This window comes from Corylus avellana, chromosome 3 (assembly GCF_965113065.1).
Source record: "Corylus avellana chromosome 3, dhCorAvel1.hap1.2, whole genome shotgun sequence".
In the NCBI taxonomy this organism is placed as follows: domain Eukaryota; kingdom Viridiplantae; phylum Streptophyta; class Magnoliopsida; order Fagales; family Betulaceae; genus Corylus; species Corylus avellana.
In genome coordinates this window covers 11,679,709-11,701,262 of record NC_142492.1, presented here as the reverse complement: position 1 = coordinate 11,701,262, position 21,554 = coordinate 11,679,709, and the positions used below count along the sequence as shown (strand labels likewise).

Sequence of the window (21,554 nt, the reverse complement as noted above, 5' to 3'; positions counted from 1 at the left end):
TCATAAAGAAAATTAACATTATGTTGTAATTAATTCATAAATTTAATTACTAATCCCCACAAAGACGTTTTTATTTTTATGACTTAATTAGAATAAGATAGTAAATTTAAAATTGAAAATAAAATTTATCTTAGGCCCACAGGTACGGAAAAATTTTATTTATTAATATTAAATTTATTAGTCCTATTAATAAAGAGTAAATTTTATGCGTAATGCAACATTGCCCACAGGTAAGTTGAAATTTACTATTAAATTAGCATTGGTTAATTTAAACTAAGGTTAATTATATAGCATTAAAGTATTTTATTTTCCTTAATTATCGCAGCTATTCCTAGCGCTGTTATTGAAAGTACTGTTCCAATGCTAAATGGAAATAATTTTTCTGAATGGAAAAAAAAATTGCTTTTTTATTTGGGGTGTATAAAACTTGACTTGGCGCTCCGTGTGGACGAACCACCCACCCTCCCAGACATAAGTACGCCACAAGATATTGCTAAGCATGAACGGTGGGAGCGATCTAATCGTTTAAGTCTCATGTTTATGAAATCTCATGTCATTAAGGGCATTATGGGTTCTATCCTAGAATGCCATAAGGCAAAAGAATTCATTCAAGCCATTGAGGAACAATTTGTGAGTTCCGATAAGGCCTTAGCCAGCACCCTGATGAAAAAGCTTTCAAGCAAAACCTTCGACAATTCCAGAAGTGTGCGAGAGCACATTATGAAAATGAAGGACATGTCTGCTCAACTGAAGTCCCTAGAGGTGGATATATCTGAGTCATTTTTGGTCCATTTCATCTTGAACTCTCTTCCTTCTAAATATACTCATTTTAAGATCTCTTATAACACACATAAGGATAAATGGTCAGTAAATGAACTTCTGAGCATGTGTGTTCAAGAAGAGGAGAGGTTAAAGCATGAGATGCCACAAAGTGTTCACATGGCTACTCATGATAAAGAAAGGACCAAGAGAGGCAAGAATGCCCCACATTTCAAGAAAGAGAACAAGTTGTCGATCAAGTAAAATGGCAATAACTATACATGTTTCTTCTGCAAGAAAAATGGGCATATGAAAAAAAATTGCCAAAAGTATCAAAGATGGCTTGAAAAGAAAGGTAATATCATATCTTTAGTATGTTATGAATCTTTTTTTGTTGAGGCTCCTAGTAATACATGGTGGATTGATTCTGGTTCTACAATCCATATTGTTAATACAATGCAGGGTTATCTTAACATAAGGAAATTACCAGCAAGCAATGAACAACATGTATACTCAAGAAATAAATTGTTTTCACATGTGGAGGCAGTTGAGACTTTTAGATTATTTTTAAAATCTGGATATGTTTTGGATCTGAATAATGTATTTTTATTCCACGTTTTTCTAGAAACTTGATTTCTGTTTCAAAATTGGATGTTGTTGGTTTTAGATTTTGGTTTATCAATTCAACTTTTAGTATTTTTAAAGGTGAACATTTTATTGGTGGTGGAATATAAAGTGATGGTTTATTCAAAATTGATCTAAATCCCAACTTTGAAAACAACTACTTATCATTGCATATTGATGTTGGCATAAAAAATGAGCCTTATGGATGAGAACTCTACTTTGTTATGGCATAGAAGATTGGAACATATCTCCAAAAAGAGAATCAAAAGATTAGTAAAAGATGGAGTTTTAAAAACTCTTGACTTTACTAATTTTGGTACTTGTGTAGATTGCATAAAGGGAAGGCAAACCAACAAGACCACTAAAGGTGCCAAAAGGAGTTATGAGATTCTTGAAATCATACACACAGATATCTGTGGGCCTTTCTCTACTCTCTACCTGAATGGTCAAAGATATTTTATACCTTTTATTGATGACCATACACGGTTTATGTATCTCTATTTTCTAAATGATAAGGCTAAAGCATTAAATACTTTCAAGACCTATAAGGTAAAAGTAGAGAAACAAAAGGAAAAGAAAATCAAGATCGTAAGATCTGATAGAGGTGAAGAGTACTATGGAAGGTACATAGAAAATGGACAAATGATAAGTCCATTTGTGCAATTTCTTGAAAAGAAAGGTATTGTTGCTCAATACACAATGCCTGGCACACCATAACAAAATGGTATAGCAGAAAGAAGAAATCGCACACTTATGAACATGGTTAGGAGCATGCTTAGTAATTCTCAGCTACCTTTATTCAATTATTCCTATGGAGTGAAGCCTTAAAAACTGAAGTGTATGTATTAAACCCGGTCCCATCCAAGGCTGTCGCTAAGACACCTTTTGAATTATGGAATGGATGGAAACCAAGTTTAAATCACTTACACATATGGGGTTGTCCTGCTGAAGTGGAGATTTATAATCCAAATCTGAAGAAATTAGACCCAAGGACAACTAGTGGTCATTTTATTGGCTACGCAGTAAACTCTAAAGGATTTAGGTTTTACTGTCCTTCTCATAATAATAGAATTGTTGAGTCTATAAATGCAAAATTTTTAGAGGATTCTGAACATAGTGGGAGTGTTTATCCTCAAAAAATTGAATTAAAGGAAGCACAAGAGTTGACTGAAGCTCCTTCATCTAAATGACGTTTGATTATGCTCAAGGAAAATCAAAATAATTACCTTGAACCACAATCGATTTTAGAATAGCCAACTCATGAAGAACAAGTTTAGGATGAACCTACTTAACCTCCTCCAAATGCAAAGGAAGTAGGATTAAGAAGATTATCTAGAATAACTAGACCAGTAATCCATAGTGATTATGTTGTATACCTCCAAGAATTCGATTTTGACATTGGGCCTAAGGATGATCCAAAATCATTTTCACAAGCCATGAGTGGAGATCACTCCACATTTTGGTTAAATGCCATGTAGGAAAAGTTGAAATCCATGGCTAAAAATCAAGTCTAAGATCTCGTTGACTTACCGAAGGGAGTTGTAGGTGTAGGCTGCAAATGGGTTTACAAAACTAAGAAGGATGCTTCCAATAATGTTGAACAATATAAAGCTAGACTTGTGGCTAAGGGTTTCATGCAAAAGGATGGCATTGATTATCATGAAACCTTCTCTCCAGTTTCAAAGAATGATTCATTTATTTAAGATAATCATGGCATTAGTAGCTCATTTTGATCTAGAGTTACATCAAATGGATGTGAAAACAGCCTTTCTAAATGGCGATCTTGAAGAAGAGGTTTACATGAAACAACCTGAAGGTTTTGATGATAACACTTAGAAAGCTTGCAAACTAAAGAAATCTATTTATGGGCTAAAACAAGCCTCCCATCAATGGTATATCAAATTTCACAAAGTTATTACCTTATATGGTTTTATTAAGAACTTTGTTGATCAATGTATATACCTTAAGGTTAGTGGGAGTAAAGTAATATTTTTAGTCTTGCATGTAGATGATATTTTGCTTGCAAGTAATGATTTAGGTTTACTACACGATACCAAACAATTTCTCTCTCAAAATTTTGAAATGAAGGATTTTGGTGAAGCCTCTTATGTCATTGGCATAGAGTTTCACAAAGACAGAAAACAAAGAATTTTAAAACTGTCTCAAAAGGCCTATATTGAAAAAGTTTTTGAGAGATCCAGACTGAAGAACTATTCAGTTTCTATAGCACCTATCATTGAAGGGGATAAATTCAGTAATGATCAATGTCCCCGAAATGCATTGGAACAAGAGCAGATGAAGAATATTTTATATGCATCTGCATTCGACAGCCTATTGTATGTACAAGTCTGCAATAGACCTGATACTGCAATGACAATTGGAATGCTGGGTCGATATCAAAGCAACCCAGGGTTGGAACACTGGAAAGCTGCAAAGAAAGTCATGCGGTATTTGCAAGGAAGCAAGGACTACAGTTTGACATACAGACACACTGACCATTTGGAGGTGGTTGGATATTCAGATTCGGATTTTGCTGGATGTGTAGAAAATAGAAAGTCTACTTTAGGGTATATCTTTCTACTTGCTTGAGGGGCTATATCCTGGAGAAGCAACAAGCAAACTATAGTTGCTACATCTACAATGGAGGCAAAATTTATTGCATGATATGAAGCCACTACACAAGCATTATGGTTGAGAAATTTGTTAGTGGTCTCAAAATTGTTGATTCTATAGCAACACAAATAAAGATCTTATGCAATAATTGTGCTGCCATATTCTTCTCTAAGAATAATAAAAGTGGAAGCAGAAGTAAGCATATCGACATCAAATACCTTTGTGTGAGAGAAAACATAAAAAGAAATAAAGTGTTCATTGAACATATCAGTACTGAATTGATGATTGCGGATCTTGTAACTAAAGGTTTACCGGTAAAGTTATTTAAAAGTCATGTGTAGCATATGGGGCTCATTGGTTCATTTTGTACTTAGTTTTTTTCTTTTAGTCTATAAACATCAAGTCATTGTTATAAAGTTTTTTGTGCACATTTATTACCTTATCCATGGGGATAAAAATAAAGTTAGACCTGAATAGCTTATGGGAAGTTTATTCATAAAGTTTGATTGCCCATATAGTACTCATTTAAGGGATATTGTATATTGTAATGCATGGAAGGGATGACTTATTATATAATGGTTTTACCGCCATAATTCATATGTAGTATTCCTTGTGTGAGTGGGAAGATTCCATAAATGCTTAGAATAAATAAAGTAATGGTCATATTATAGAACCGAGCCGTACAAGGAACTTATGTGTCATAAGGGCCAAGTGGGAGAATGTAAGAAAATCCTATGAGGTATGGCATTTATGCCAGATTTATTTAAGATTATATTTAATATAATTTTGGTTACGATTATATTTATTATAATCTTTTCAGTTACAATATCAAGGAATTTATTCTAGCAAAAGACATTATGGAATTTGAAAAGATGTTATAAAAATTATGTTATTGAGTGATTTTTCTCCTTGATGGGAGGAACAAAATCAATAACAATTAAGAGCAAATGTCCCTGACTTACCTATAGAAGGCCCTGTGAATTCCATCATTTTATACGGTATTATACTGGTAAACATAGGTCAGAAGAACCTTTTTCTCTATATTCTTTTTTATTGTCAACTCTCTGATTGTTTAAGAAAGGTGTTCTTCATTACGCTTGAGCAAAGCAATGACTGGAGGTATTTGTATAATTAAATTATTCTGGTGCTAATTTATATTGTTAATTAGCATTTTAATTATATAGAATTCTTTCATTAGTGCCTATGATACAACAAAGTGAGAAAACACCAGTGAGATGGCACAACTCTCTTCGTGCTACTCTGATGTTGCCATGTGGCTTACACAGGTTTTACTCCACTTCAAAAGCTAAGCCAACATGTCTTTTATAATACCCAAAGTTGGTTGTAAAACAAGAAGTCCAAAACCAACTCTAGAAGGAATACATATCGGCTCACAAAAGAACTCCAAACCGACTAGTATTCCAAAACCAATATGGAAATAGGATAAATAGTTGGGCCCCATACTAAAGACCTGTGAAACATAAGTCATACTACAACAATCTCCACCTTGACTTGAATTTCATCAATTTCCAAATGAAATCTCCTCATGACGTCTCCTCCATCACCCCTAAGGCAATCACAAGTTACAAACAATAATCAAGCCCAAGTAGCTCTTGAACTTGGGAACCAGAACTAGCTTAGTCAACATATCTGCTAAATTTTCCTCTAAGATAATTTTCTTCAATATGATATATCCTTTTGTCACAACCAGATCACCAAAAAATCTTAATCGACATGCCCAATAACACTAGAACCGATACCATTATCTCTGTCAAAAACTAAACCAACATCTATAGGATCCCGTAAATAACGGAGTATCCATTTCATTGCCTCCTAGAGAACCTTGCCAGGACTAACAACACTTACTGCGTGTGAAATATATGGACAAATGCACACCATAACATACATAATGCTCCCAAACGCACTAAAGTAAGGTACATGCGACATGAAATGCTCATCATCACTTTACTATGCTAACACTACTGAAAGCCTAAAATAATCTGAAGAAGACACATCAGTTGAATCTATCACCATACTACCTTGAAGAAAGTAGAGACCATAAATCTTGTTACCTTTCATTACAACCAATGAGCCTTTAAGATTTTTCTTCAAATCTAGTATGTGTCGAACATTTATCAAAGTCCTAACAATTCCGTCATGCATCCTTATTCTGATTGTACCAATATCAATAATCTTGTAAGTGATGCAAGATGAGAAAAGAATAAATTAGTCTTTAGTTTTATTTAGGTTTTATATTTTAAGATTTAAATGTATTTTGCAATTTAATAATGGGTTTAGCCCATAGTCAGTCAAAAGTCAATCAATTTAAGGTTAGGATTTCTCAAAGTCTATTTAAGTGTTTTTTTGTACCCCTACGAAGGAGATATGTAATGATAAAAAGAGGTTTTCTGTGAGGCTTGTTTCGTCTCTTTCTCTTTTGGTAGTGAGGCTCTACCAAGACGAGTGAGAGTTCAACCCATTCTCTTCGTTATTTCGGTGAAACTCTGAATTAACGTAAGCATTCTTTTATCTTTTATTGTTTTGATCTATCATGATCTATTTTAGAGGTTACAACTCCCTCAAATGAGCCGATCTACCACTTTCTATGTGTTGTTACTAGTTGATTTGCATTAAGTGGTATCAGAGCCAGACAGATTTTTTTTCATAGCAATCACTGATGTATGACAACGCATCAAGCCGATCTACCACACTGAAAGAATCCTTGACATTATGTACCAGTTACATACTACCATGGAGGAGATGAGCAAGATGCATGTACCATCAATTTGCCCTAAAAACACAACCCAAACCGGCAAAAACTACCATTAAAAAACAAAACGAAACTGCAGTTTGCCCAACTATCGTCAAAGACCCATTGTAAAAGTCCATGGCCACACCCACCACAAAATCTAATAATAAGATGTAAATCTCCATTTATGTTCTGCATTTATGTTTAGGCTAATAAGGAATAGATTTCTAATTCATAGTCGTCCTAGTCTTAGAAATCTAGACCTTTATGTAATCAATGGTCTCTTTTGTCAACTCTATTTAAAATGAAATTACCAATAAAAAAAGTATGAGTTGACTTTTATTTTAGAATATAATTTACTGTAAATTGGATGTCAAGGCTCACTCGAATAAGCTAATCTATATATCCCTTTATGTGTTGTTACTTGTTACTAGTTGATTCATATCATTCACTCTTGTTCTCATGTTTTTGTTTCTCTAAAAGAGTTTCACTCCAAAGGTAAGATCAATTGGTTTTAGCTTAGGGATGGAAACTTGGTTCTTTTGTTTTTTTTTGTTTTTTGTTTTTTTTTTGTTTTTTTGTTTTTTTTGATGATATGGTAATTGCTGATGTGGCACTGATATTTGGGTCTTGAAATGTCAAATGAGATACATGTGGCATATAAAAAACCGTTAACTCTGACAGTAAAGTGAAAGAAAGACTCATTTAAAGTTTGGGCAAAAATAATGGACTAACTGTAAAAATATGATTTTTCTTTCTTTCTAAATTTAATGTATCCTTTGCTTTTATTATTATTATTATTATTTTTTCTTTTTTACAGCATTTTCTTACAAAGCAAGCAAGACATCCTTCTAGGAATCGAGTTAGACATTCTCATAATTAAAACAATTCAACTTAAATGTTGTGGGACATTGTTGTTGCCTGTTAGAGAATATGTGGGCTTGTCCCACATTGCTAATGTATGAGACTCTTTATTCTTTTGACTTCTATATATTGAGGCTTCTTATATACTATCAAATTATTCAATAAAGCAAGATGTAGCCTATAAAGCTTTCGTGTCTAAATGTAGGCATATTATCGAATCACCTTAATCTTTATATCTTTATCTCTTTCCTTCCTTTAATATTATTTCCGCAATTTTATTATTCCGCAATTTTATTCATTATATGAAGAATGTGAAGTGCTCTTGGCTTGAGAAAAAAAAAAAAAAAAAAAAAAGCAATTTGTAGTCTGTACGTAGGGCAAGTACAGCAGGCTTCAATCACTTTTTTTTTTTTTTTTTTTTAGCTATTTTTTATTGAATTTTTGTCAATTATATAATAAGTAAACTCAGGGAGATAATTGTATGTCTTAATGTATTGTTTCTCCATGCTCCCAAACACCTACTAAAGTTTCTTACTACAATTAATTAATTTTTTTTTGAAAATAAAAATCACATTAACCATTTATTTTGCTATAATGAAATAAAAAAAAGGGAAAAAATGCAAAATTAGTCTTTGTCGTTTACCTAATTTACAATTAACTCCCTATAGTATCAAAATGAACTCAAAGGTCCCTGAGGTATTCTAAAAATATAATTTAGTCTTTACAATCAAATTTCATCCACTAATTTAACAATTTTCCTTAGTATGACATTGACTTAAATAAAACAAGTATCACAATTATATTGGCTCTAATGTTTTACGCTATTAGAATCTGTTAAGTCAGTGAACAAAATTTGACTGTAGGACTAAATTATTTTTTTGGCATACCTCAGAGACTTTTGAGTTCATTTTGATACCACAAGGAGTTAATTGCAAATCAGGTAAACCACAAAGACTGAATTTACATTTTTCCCATAAAAAAATCACTAAATGTCTTCCTTTTTTTATTATTATTATTTTACCATTTTTGCTTCTATTTTTTTCATTAAAAAAAAAAAAAAACACTTAGAGACAGTACCAAAATTTTTGGAGACAATTATGCCCCTGCAATAACAAGGACTGGATCCCCTCCAGTCCAAACGGACTATAGAGGATCCAAATGCAACCCTTAAAGTTTTTTAGTGGAAAATTTTTTTAACAAAATTTTATTTTTCTATGTAATCTCAAACATGCTCATAATTAAATAAGACCCTAACACATCAATCCCTAACTTTTCATTGTTTTGTAACAATACACTAGTCAACTAACACATCAATCAACTAATTTCTTAGTATAATTAGAAAAAAAAAAAAAAAAAACTAATTTCTTAGTATAACTAGAAAAAAAAAATAATTTCTTAGTACTATTTCCTAATAATACCCATTTTGCAAACCAAATAAGTCCATAATGAATAAATTTGGAGTGAAATTTCTATCTTCGTATTAATGTTGGCTGTTGCATATATAGCCTTCTAGATCGACATTATAACTTAACTAATAACCCACGCAATACGCGAGATTCTTCATTACAATTTAATTGTAAAATTTAAAAATATTATAATCGTATTTTTCATAAGTATTATGAAATTTACTTTTCATAATTGCAAGAGGAAAACTTGAATAAAACACAAATTATGAACGTTCGAAAAAGTACTTTGGTTATAGAAAAAAATATGTGCGAGATTCTTTGTTATAATTTAATTTCAAAATTTAAACACATCTTTATCGAACTTTTCATTATAGATTATATATATCATGCCCTTTTAAATAAAAAGACATACTAAAGGTTATACACCAATATATTACTCAACATAATGACACACAATCATACATAGAACCTTATATAAATGTATAAGTCGCATAAAATTTTATTATATCTCATAAGGCCTTTAACTTTAATTGGTTTAATCCATATAAATTAAAACATGTTAAAATCTTTGTTCCCATATGTATAGTTTAAAATGAAAAATATAAAGAAAAAAAAATAGTTAAAAGAAAACTTGAATTGTGATTATCAAAGTGTTAATAGAAAGTTAGTAAAGAATCATTTATATTATTAGCGTTATACTTATTAAATTTCATACAAATTATAAAACCCATATAATTATGAGCCTTAAAAAAGTACATAGCAAAATAATAAAAAATCTTTCAATCAACAATGCAATCAAATAATCATTCTACATTATATTCAATCTTAATTATCTCTTACGTGTTTCAAAATTCATTTTTTTGTATAATAATCAAATAAATTTTTGAAAAAAAATAGCATAAAAAGTACTTAAAAAAAATATTTGAAAATCCAGGTAAATCGTACAAATAAACAAAAAAATCTCATAGGCGAAAAGGCCTTGGGCAAATATCAAATAAGAAGCATGTTATATCGAACAATTAATGATTTTATAAACTAATGGACACTAAGCAAAAATAAGCCCCAAGATGACCGTTGTGATTTTACACTTTGGTTTGGACATCAAATATATAATTGCTCGTAAGATGCTAATCATATATATATATATATATATATATATAAAGATTATTTTTGCTAATGAAATAAAAAATAAATAGCTAATCATTATGTTGAGTAAAAATCCGACAATCTATACAATTAATAATTAATATACAATTACTTATTTAAAAACCAAAATAATGCAATGAAATTTTTTTCTATTTTGTTTTTACATTCTATCATTTAGTTCATCTAATTCAAATATAACATATAATATTATGTTATATACATATTAAAGTGATTAAACATAATAATATATAATTTGATTTGTATTATTTGTTTCCTTATTTGATTTTGACATTAATAATACTTAATTTATTAAATAATTTATATATGGAAAACTTTTCAAATATAATTAAACGTCATTAATTACGCTAATTTAATGAACTGATTTTTAAAGTAAAAACCGGTTCACAAATTATGCCTTAAAAAACTGTTTCTCTCTCTCACGGATTTAACTTTTTTTCTCTCTCTCTCCCCACGTCTGATCTCTCTCTAAAAAATCAACCTAAAGTAATTCTTCTTCTTAATCTTCTATATATATGTTTTTTATTTGAGAAAAACTATAACTTCAAGAATTAACTTCTTTTTTTTTTTTTTTTTTTTTCTTTTCTCCACTCTTCAACAATAATAACCTAAAAACTCAATCCCAAAGTAATTCGTATTCTTAACCTTTCAAAAACGCAATTTAAAAAAAAAAAAATCAATTTTTAAAATCATACTTTTTAAAACTGAAATCTCAAACGAACTCTAATAAGAATAACACAATCCTCTTCGAACAATTATAATTGAGTATTAACTATATTTGTAGATTGTTTTTTTTTTTTCCCAGTTGTTCTTCGATGAAAATTGCAACTTTTGAATTAAGATAATAAATTTTGAAAATTGAAAATTTTGTTGCTTGGATTTATCTTTGTGTATCTATGTATAAATTTTTCACGACATTAAATTGATTATTTTTATGTTTGTTCCTTTAGAAAGTTTCTTTGTATTGAAATATAATAGGTATCACACCAATAAGATTTTATGTTTTAATTCATTTGAATATTTTATTAGAATTTTTTTCCTTTTTGTGATTTACTCGGATTTTCTAGCATTTTTTGAAAGTGTTGAAAAGATTTATTTGATTGCATTAAATATTGAGTGAAAGATGTGTTTTATTTTGTATTAAAAAGAAGAAAGAAGATTTTGTTTATTGGGTGAATATTTTATTTTGATTGTATCTCACACATTGTAACAGTGAAGCATACCGTTCCATCGGTTGATTTATTTTAATGAGAAAGCAATGACTACTATTTCAAAAAACAAGGAATGATATATATATTCTTTGTAAGATTTTGTTTATTTTACTCTGTATTTTTTGAAATGATTAGAACTTTATGAGTTTTATTTGTATTGAAATATAATAAATATCAGTGTATCACATCAACAATATCATAGTTTCATACTAATTTTCTATTAGTATTTTGATAATCAGAATTCAAGTTTTCTTCTTGCTATTTTTTTTTCTTTTCTTTTATACTTGTCATTAAGTACATGTTTGGTACACTTCAAAAAAGAAAAAGTATATGTTCAGTAATATACTGGTGTATAACATTTAGTATGTATTTTCATTAAAATTTTTGCACATATCTGTTTTAATTTATAATGAAAAGTAAGATGAGATGTGTTTAAGTTTTTGAAATTAAATTATAATGAAGAATCCTGTGCATAGCACGGGTTATGTGCTAGATGATTTTGACATTAATAATACTTAATTTATAATTAAACGCCATTAATTACGTTAATTTAATGAACCGGTTTTTGAAGTAAAAACCAGTTCATTCTTAAAAAATCGGTTAACAAATTATGCATTAATAGAATTAAAATAAAAAGGGTTTATGTCATATGTCACAATATTAAGACACTTCTGAAAGTGATTCGACTTTTATATATATATATATATATATATATATATATATATATATAGTATTTGATAAAGATAAACACGGGAAATTGAACGAAAACAAATGTAGCAGGCTAGCTAGCAGCATGAAGTCGCCAGGTCACGGATCCGTGTGCCTTTAACCAAATCAACTGAAGCCGTCGATAGCCAAAACTTCAATGGCCACGATCACTCCACAAGTTTCAAAACCAGCCCAGTAAATCCTCTTCACATCTTACTAAAGTGCCAGGTCATCGATCCGCATCCACAATCTACCATGACCGTCCATAACACCAAAATAAATCAACGGCCAAGATCTCCCTCTTCCCACTCCTCATTTCGAAACTTTTAGTCCATAAATTCCCTCCCTCCAAAGCCCCTTTCCCTCGCACAAACCAATCTCTGAAATCCTTCGTTTACCATTTCTGAAACCCTAGCTCTCTCCCAATGGCTCGTACCAAGCAGACTGCTCGCAAGTCCACCGGAGGCAAGGCTCCGAGGAAGCAACTGGCCACAAAGGCGGCCCGGAAGTCCGCTCCGGCCACCGGCGGAGTGAAGAAGCCCCACAGGTTCCGCCCCGGGACCGTGGCTCTCCGTGAGATCCGAAAGTACCAGAAGAGTACGGAGCTCCTTATCCGAAAACTCCCTTTCCAGCGCCTGGTCCGTGAGATCGCCCAAGACTTCAAGACCGACCTGCGTTTTCAGAGTTCCGCCGTGGCGGCGCTCCAAGAGGCGGCGGAGGCGTACCTGGTGGGACTTTTCGAGGACACCAACCTTTGCGCCATCCACGCCAAGCGGGTCACCATAATGCCGAAGGATATCCAGCTCGCTAGGAGGATCAGGGGTGAGCGTGCTTAAATTGAAAGGAATTTTGTATAGATATGAAAATTAAGCGTTTGGGAAAGGATATCCAGCTCCACATGTGTTAGATTATGTTGCTTTCTTTGCTCACTGCTAAGATTGTATTGTATTCACTTTCCCAATGGAAATTAAGGGTTGCTTTCTTTTGTTTCAGAATTGTGATTAATCTCCGTGCTCTGTGTTTTTTGATATTCTTAGATTGGATAGGCAATTGGTACAAATCGTATTACCTCATGAACGGATGAGGGCTATTAGCTACTATTGTATGAGTTAAGCCCTATGGTTAAAGAGATTTATTTTTATATTTGGCCTTTGATTCATTGGTTTTATATGTGATTGGTGTAATTATATTTGATCGGTAGTCACAATGACGCATTGTTAGTAGTGTGGATTACTTAGGGTTTAAATTCGGTTGGGCCACTAGTGATGTTGGTATGCAGCAACATAGGAGCACCATTGTTATACTATAGATCCCCTGGGACAGTGCTAATTGTACTAAGCAAATGGTTAAAGGCTTGTATAGATCATAGGGTACACTAGACATGTTCCATTATTATCATGTATTATATATTTACAGTTCATTCATGAATATATAATACGAGTGAGAAAGCTACTAGGCAGTGTAAATCATGCACATTATATGTTAGTGAAATGTATAATAAGGCTATTGGGTGTTGGAGTATTTTGATTAAAATAAATAAATAAATTTTATTTTCATATTTTTTGGTTATAAAATTTAGGATTAAATACCTTTCTAGTACTTGTGGTTTGCACTAAAATCAAATAGTTACTTAGGTTTTCAAAAATGTCACAAATGATATTTGTGGTAAGTAAATAAATCTACTTGTTACTTCTATCAAGATTTTGTTAGGTTTTTTAATGGAATGTCATGTCACCCTTACACGTGACCTGGTATTTGTGGTTTTAAGGTGCAACGTGGCGTGGTACTTGAGTTTTTGAGTGTTACGTCATATTTAAAAAAAAAAAAAAAAAAAACAAAAACCTAAACCAAAAAAAAAAAAAGAAAGAAAAATGAGAGCTGGGTGGCCAAACCACCCCTAGATTGGTTGGCATGGGGGTGGTTGAACCACCCCCAGGGTCGGCAAAATCCAAAATTTTTTTTTTTTTGAGGGTTTGGCCCTTGGGAGTAGTCGAACCACCTCAACCTAGCTCTCCACTTTTTTTTTTTAATTTTTTTTTTTTTAAAGGTTTTGTTTTGTTTTAAATATGACGTGGCACCCAAAAGGTAAAAAAATCTAGGTACCACACCATGTGGCGCCTTGAAACCACCGGTACCACGCCATGTGTAAGGGTGACATAATGCTCCGTTAAAAAATCTAACAAAATCTTGAAGGAAGTATCAAGTGGGTTTATTTGCTTATTACAGGTACCATTTGTGACATTTTGGAAAACTCAAGTGGCTATTTGATTTTGGTGCAAATCACATGTACTGGAAAGGTATTTAACCTTAAAATTTATTGTAAAATATTATACTTCATTATATTGAAATAGTAATAAAATATTTAAGCCCCACTATCTCTAGCATCGTCTAATTTATCCCTTATTTAATCTCAATTTACAATTAACAAGTATTAAGTCTTGCAATTCTTAAGATATGCCTACCTGGGCTTGACATAAAATGTTAGATAGATATACCATATAAAAGTTATATGGGGATATTATTTATACACTGTTAGAGATGATGGCTTTTGCCCAAGGGGTTGTTCAATTGGTTGACGACTATGTCTCATAAAGCGAAGGTTATTAATTTGAATTCCCATCCCCCTTTCTTTCTTTTGTGCTGATATGTCAAAAAAAAAAAGAAAATAAAAAAAGAGATAATAACTTATATTTTGAAGTAAAATTGGTCTCTAGTATAAAAGATACATGAGCGCAGCGGATCCCATAGCCCATTGTAGCTTAATTTTAGTTTATTATGATAGGGTCGAATAATAGGTTGGGTGTGTGCGCAATATGGTAAGGGTACTTTGGAAATTTCAATGTAACGGTTTAGGGTTTTAACTAAAGATAATATACATACTATTAGCCGCTCGCTTGACATAAACACACGGCCAAACCACGTAAGTTATTGTTCACCAATTGCATATTCCCTCACAATCCTAACATATACTTACAATATGCTATCAATCATATAACATATTGAGCCGAAAAAAAAAAAAATCACATTATCACATTATAAATAATTTCTATTGAAAAATTGAGTTGTTTTATTCTTCAAACTTCAAATTTTGAGTAGAATTACTCTGCACAGCTTCCACCAGGACCACCATATAAGAAAGCATGGTGTGCTTGACGAGTATCAAATGCAGCTATGGAATAACATTTTGGGCTATCTGTGAAAAAGTGCAGTAAATTTTCTTCGGGAAATACCATCTTGTTGGATTCATCAATAATTTGAATGTCTCGAAAATAAGCAGCCTTCTCATAGCCTTCTTTTGCAAAATGGCCGTTTCCCATTGGAGGACTAGCTTCATTGCTGTCACTGTAAACTCCTCCTCCCCATGATATCTCACTAGCTGAGCTTGACAAACTAGTAAATAAGGAATTTGGCCAATACCCAATAGTTTCCTCTAAGTTGTCATATGCAACCCACCAATTTCCTGATTTGGGATCCTATGATCATCACCACACAAAAAGTTTAAATATATTTATGTTCAACTCAATGGTAAACTACTTTAGTCAATTATGTATTGATGGTGTTAAATCATATACATTATTCTAAAAGCTTTGGATGAACAGTAAGTTTAATCATCCAATTAATATTCTAATAGATGAAAACATAAAAAATAAAAAAATAAAAATGGAATAAGAAATTAGATACAAGGTTATACCTTGAATATGTTGCATTGAATTACATATTGATCTTTGCTTCCATAATTGGAAATCTTATTGAGAACATAACCAAGAGGATATGTTGGGTTAACTTGAATAAAACCAGAGCAGAAGATGTTGAAACAACCATTTTTATCGGCCTGAAATACAATGAGTGGAACAAAGTGATAATGGTTTGATATTAATTAAGAATTGCAGAAGATAAATAAATAAATTTGCAGGCTTACAGTCCATGAGGCAAAGGTTCGTGTCTTATTATCACCAAATATTTTTGGATATACCTGAAAATTTTACCAAGGAAATCAAATATTAGAAAGAGTAAGGGAAATAATTTCTCTAAAATACTCATTGAGACAATAAATGCATTAATATAACATTAGAATTACCATCCATCCAAATTGAATGGTATTAACTGCAACACCAGGGCCACTTTTGATCTGTACAAATGCTTGACTGAATTGATTATCAGTAACTAGTGGATTTTGTACATTGATTTCCGCGGTGGCTCCCAAATATTGTCTGCCAGCACTGCTTGCTAATATTCTTGTTGCATACTATAAACAACATCGAAGGAATTAAAGGGAGTAAAGATGAAAGGAATATTAGAGATTTTAGCATGCATCAGAAAAGAATAACTAACATGAAATGCAGCAAAGGAAATATCGGTTGGATGAGAGTTTTGCTTTTCCATGAACATTTTAGACACAATCAATTCTTCCTTTCCAACCCTCTTGATGGGAACTGTGCCAAATGGACAGCCTTCTCTCAACCCTTGTGCAGAAGACCTGCCTGCAGGTGAAGTTGCATTCACCACTTTCTTGGGGAAACCACTAGGTTTCATCTGCAAAGGGTGTATGTTTACAAGATGAAATTAATAATTAAGTAATATATATATAACTCAAATGGCTTTGAGGTTTTACCTGAATGCTGTGATTTTTAAGCAAAGGATGATCAAAGGCAGGCTGTTTATAGATATCAACGCAGTCAAAGATATCACCTTCTTCAGTCTGAAAAAACAACGCAAACAAACCAATTTTTGCTTGACACAGTCTTTATGTACGAAAAACACTTTTTAAACTCTTTAAGCAGTCTCAAACAGACTCTTTCTTTTTTTTTTTTTTTTTTTTTTTGAGTGAACAGACTCTTTCTTTTGGTTTCGACGTAAAGCACACAATTAGAGAAAGAAGAAAAAGTTAAGCGAAGCAAATACCTCAATGCTTTTGATGTAGGGCTTGGTCAGAATCTTGAGTTGTCTATCTATTTCAACATCTTCCACACTATGAATACCTTTCAATCGAGTGCTGCTGCAGAAAGGCAGAGATAACAAAACCAAAAATGGGATCATCATCATACCCTTTATCACTCTACGTGCCATGGCCGGTTTGATATAAAAGAGAAAATATATGAAAGGGAAATAGACAATGTATCTATCCTGTCAGTATATATATTAAAGTACATATAGACTTACATGTAAATATAGTGAGTATATATATTGAAGTATATATAGACTTACATGTAAATATAGTTAACAACAAGAGATAAGGCTACAAAAGAGATATAGTTACAACTGCTCTGATACCATAAAAGAGAAAATAGGACATAAGTTAAGTATATATATATATATATAGAGAGAGAGAGAATATTAGGAGATTTGATTTCATTATAATTTATTGTAATCTCCTATAATCAGATTTGATTTATAATCAAATTTGATTGATTGATTTTATTGTAATTAGATTTTATGGTAATCAAAGTTATCAAACTTATCTACCCCAATTTTTTTTTTTTGAATCATTATCTGCCCCAATTCTCCTATAAATAGGAGTGCCATGTATTGTAAAATAAATCATTCAATAAGAGCTTAATGTAGCCCTTTGGGTATCTGTGGATGTAGGTCGTGCAAAATTTTTTGTGTCTATTTTATTTATTTTATTATTCCGCATTTAATATTCATAATTTTATGAATTTCTTCATATATAATTCAATTTAGAGGCGGAGTCAGACAATTTATATTCGGGGTGCCACTAAAATTTTTTTGGAGGTCTTAAAAATTTTCTCCAACCTAAAAATTTGATAATTCACACAATATATGCATCACAAAAATATCATTATGTGGAAATTTCGCCGCTAGCTAGTGAACTGGATAAAATAGACTATGGGTAATGAAATAATAATTTGGTACCTTGCACAAGAGATTTTAGATTGGAAACGCTAGAGGCCACCCTCTTGACATCAACATCATTCTGAGGAAATTTCACCACAAGTTTCTGCAAGAATAAATCAATATACACCAAAAGATCTAATTCAAGTTTCTGCAAGAATAAATCAATATGCACCAAAAGATCTAATTTAAACCATACCAAGCTTTCCAACACCCAAACAGAAACAACAAGCCCTTGTATATGAACTCGGTGATCACATGGCTTTACAGCACCTAGTGCCAAAAATGCCAACCAATCACAATCCTGATAAAACTTGCACTCATAATAATCTATTGCATGAAATTCCAGAATTCTCAGACCAAATATTCGACTTTGGCACTTGAATTTCTCTTCATTTTGGGGGCTTTACACAAAAAAAAAAAAAAAAAAAAAATTCACACTCTACCTGTCTACTAGATAATTTCGCTCACTTGAAACATGTCTCTCGAGAGGACCATGAAAAGGAGACAACCAGACAACAATACAATTCTATAATTTCTTTGTATTTCCTCAATTTTCTCATAAACCAAACAAAGCGTGTAGACATTTTTTTTTTTTTTTAGAGTCCACTTAACCCCTTCAAACTACCACCCTAATGATAATTTACCCCCCAAACTATCAATTACGACAATTTACCTTCAAAACTACCAAAACAATGACAATGTACCCCCCAATGTTAACAAAATGACGAAATTATCCTTACTTAAATAAAAACAAAAATACAAAAATTTAATTTTTTTTTTCAAAATTTTAAGGGTATTTTTGTCATTGGAGTAGTTTGGGGGTAGATTGTCATTGGAGTGGTAGTTTAAGGGGGTTAAAGTAGATTTTACCCCTTTTTTTTTTCTTCTTCTTATTTACTTGCTGACAATTTTGAAGCATAATCATATTTAAACACCATAACTAGGACACTAGAGAGACAACAAAACAGAAAATAAAAGAAGAAAAAGGTTAATTTTGTTGTCGTTTCTCGGCAAAAAAATAGTAGTCAAATCCGTAGCTAAACAGAGTACTTGACAGCGAGACTAGCAAGGTTGTCCCCCCCACCCAACCCAAGAGGCGATGCGAAATGGCAAACTTGCCAATCCCATTGCCCCTCCAGAAGCTCCCAGAGACAGGCTATGGAGTAATGGAGATTGGAGGATGGACTATGGAGCTTCTGTCTCAGTCTATGAGATAGTGAGATAGAAAGAACGAAAGAGAGAGAGAGAGAGAGAGAGAGAGTTTGACATTCGGGGTGCTGGGTAGGTAAAAAGAAATGTTTTTATTATTTTTATTTTTATTTTGGGGGTGCGTAGAGAAATTCTATTTTATTTTATTTATATAAAAAAAAAAAACTCTTTGGGGATGCCACGGCACCTAAGGTTAACGTGGTTCCGCCACTGGCTCAATTAATGGCTTGAGGTTTTACCTGAATGCTCTGATTTTTAAGCAAAGGATGATTGAAGGTAGGCTGTTTATAGATATCAACGTAGTCAAAGATATCACCTTCAGTCTGAAAAAAAAAAAAAAAAAAAACTAATTTTTGTTTGACACAACTTTTTATGTACTAACTAAAAACACTTTTTAAATTCTTTAATACACTAAGATCGAACATTCAATTATGTCAAATTGGATCGATCATTTGATTGTATCACGATCGATCATTAGTTGGATAGATCAATTAAGATTATTACCATCAGTCGAACTAATGATCGTTTGATTGATCTTATCATAATCGATCAGATTAATACACTAAGAGTAATCGGATGTTCGATCGAACATTCAATTGTGTCAAATTGGATCGATCATTTGATTGTACCATGATCGATCAGACTAATGCACTTGGATCGATCGATTGAGATTATCACGATTAATAGAACTAATGATCGATCGATTGATCTTATTATAATCAATCAGAATAATAAATTAAGAGTAATTAGATGTTTGATCAAACATTCAATTGTGTCAAATTGGATTGATCATTTGATTATATCACGATCAATCAGACTAATGCACTTGGATCGATCGATTGAGATTATTATGATCAATCGGACTAATGATTGATCGATTGATCTTATCATGATCGATTAGACTAATACACTAAGAGTAATCGGATGTTCGATCGAACATTCAATTGTGTCAAATTGGATCGATATTTTGATTGTATCACGATTGATCAGACAAATGCACTTGAATCAATCGATTGAGATTATCACGATCAATCGAACTAATGATTAATCGATTGATCTTATCATGATCGATCAGAATAATACATTAAGAGTAATCGGATATTTGATCAAACATTCAATTGTGTCAAATTGGATTGAACATTTGATTGTATCACAATTGATCAAACTAATGCACTTGGATCGATCGATTGAGATTATCACGATCAATCGGACTAATGATCGATTGATTGATCTTATCATGATCGATTAGAATAATACACTAAGAGTAATCAAATGTTCGATCAAACATTCAATTGTAGCTGGCTTAAATTACAAATCGCTAGGAGTCGCCGTTGTTGGACACTCAATAACGGCGACATTAGGTTGCCACTAATAAGGCCTATTATTTATTTATTTTATTTTTGAAAAAGTATAAAAAACCCCTCCATATTAATTTTTTTTATTTTTATTTTATTTTATTTTATTAATTTTTTATTTTAGTTTTTAAAAGAATAAGGGTATTATAGGAATATAAAAATGATGTGGCCTTTTTGACATACTTTGGTAGTTTTATAAGCTACTTTAGCACCTTTTGAATATCGTGACTCTTGAGGTTATTTACTTCTACGTTAATGTTTTTTCCTCTTGAAAAAAGATTATTTTGGGCTTTTCACTAAAAAATTTTTTTTTTTTTTTTAAAAAAAAAAAACTCAAGGCCTAGCTATATCAAAAAAAGAAATTCGATTTTCCGATAAAGTGAAGAAAAACCCTAAACCCCCTAGGGTTTGTTTGGTAATGGGGATGGGGATGGGCTAAACACTGTTCATCACAATTTTCCAAAAAAATCAATATCAAAACATTCTAACTTTTTCACTTTTAATATCAAATCATTCACTTTTATTATTATTCAAATAAAAAAATCACTACAAAACAAAATTTTTTCACTTTTTGATACCACTTTTTAATTTTTTTTATACCAAACATTCTTACTTTTTTTCACATCAATCTACATCAACTACAGTGTTTAGGCCATCCTATTTGCCAAACACCTCCCTAAGGATGTACCTGAGTTAGGAGTGACCTTTTTGGGCTTTTTGAGATGTTTTGGATTTTGTGCCTAGTAATTGGTGGAAAGAGCAAACTGCAGAAAAAAAAAAAAAGATCGTCTAAAATTTTGTGTTCAACGTTGAAACCCGACAACTTCAACTTGTGCGGATGACATTAAACTGATCCTGCAACATTTGGCTCTACTCTCAAAAAGCCTCAACTTCAAATGGACCTACATTTTTTACAACACCCTAAAGAACGAGGCAAAAACGCTAACGTGGAAAATGGATTTATAGAATTACTCGGATAAACACTTGTCTTTGACTTCTGTGGGCAAAACCGAGCTTAGTTCAAATAAGTTTGGTT

At 31.9% G+C, this 21,554-nt stretch overlaps 2 protein-coding genes and 1 pseudogene across 2 annotated transcripts; 2 read left to right on the top strand and 1 right to left on the bottom strand.

Moving 5' to 3' along the window:
* Positions 1–205: 205 nt before the first annotated feature.
* On the top strand, positions 206–1,232 carry LOC132174333 (uncharacterized; annotated as a pseudogene).
* Positions 1,233–12,461: 11,229 nt separating this feature from the next.
* LOC132175843 (histone H3.2) lies at positions 12,462–13,255 on the top strand. The gene has a single exon (XM_059587909.2). It carries the CDS (start codon positions 12,524–12,526, stop codon positions 12,932–12,934), a length of 411 nt encoding a protein of 136 aa, XP_059443892.1. The 5' UTR covers positions 12,462–12,523; the 3' UTR covers positions 12,935–13,255.
* Positions 13,256–15,196: 1,941 nt separating this feature from the next.
* On the bottom strand, positions 15,197–17,135 carry LOC132174334 (protein neprosin-like). Its single transcript, XM_088514330.1, has 7 exons — positions 17,001–17,135; positions 16,711–16,797; positions 16,431–16,631; positions 16,177–16,344; positions 16,018–16,071; positions 15,790–15,930; positions 15,197–15,571 (listed from the first exon to the last, which is right to left on the bottom strand). Exons 1-7 carry the CDS (start codon positions 17,133–17,135, stop codon positions 15,197–15,199), a joined length of 1,161 nt encoding a protein of 386 aa, XP_088370456.1.
* Positions 17,136–21,554: the final 4,419 nt, after the last annotated feature.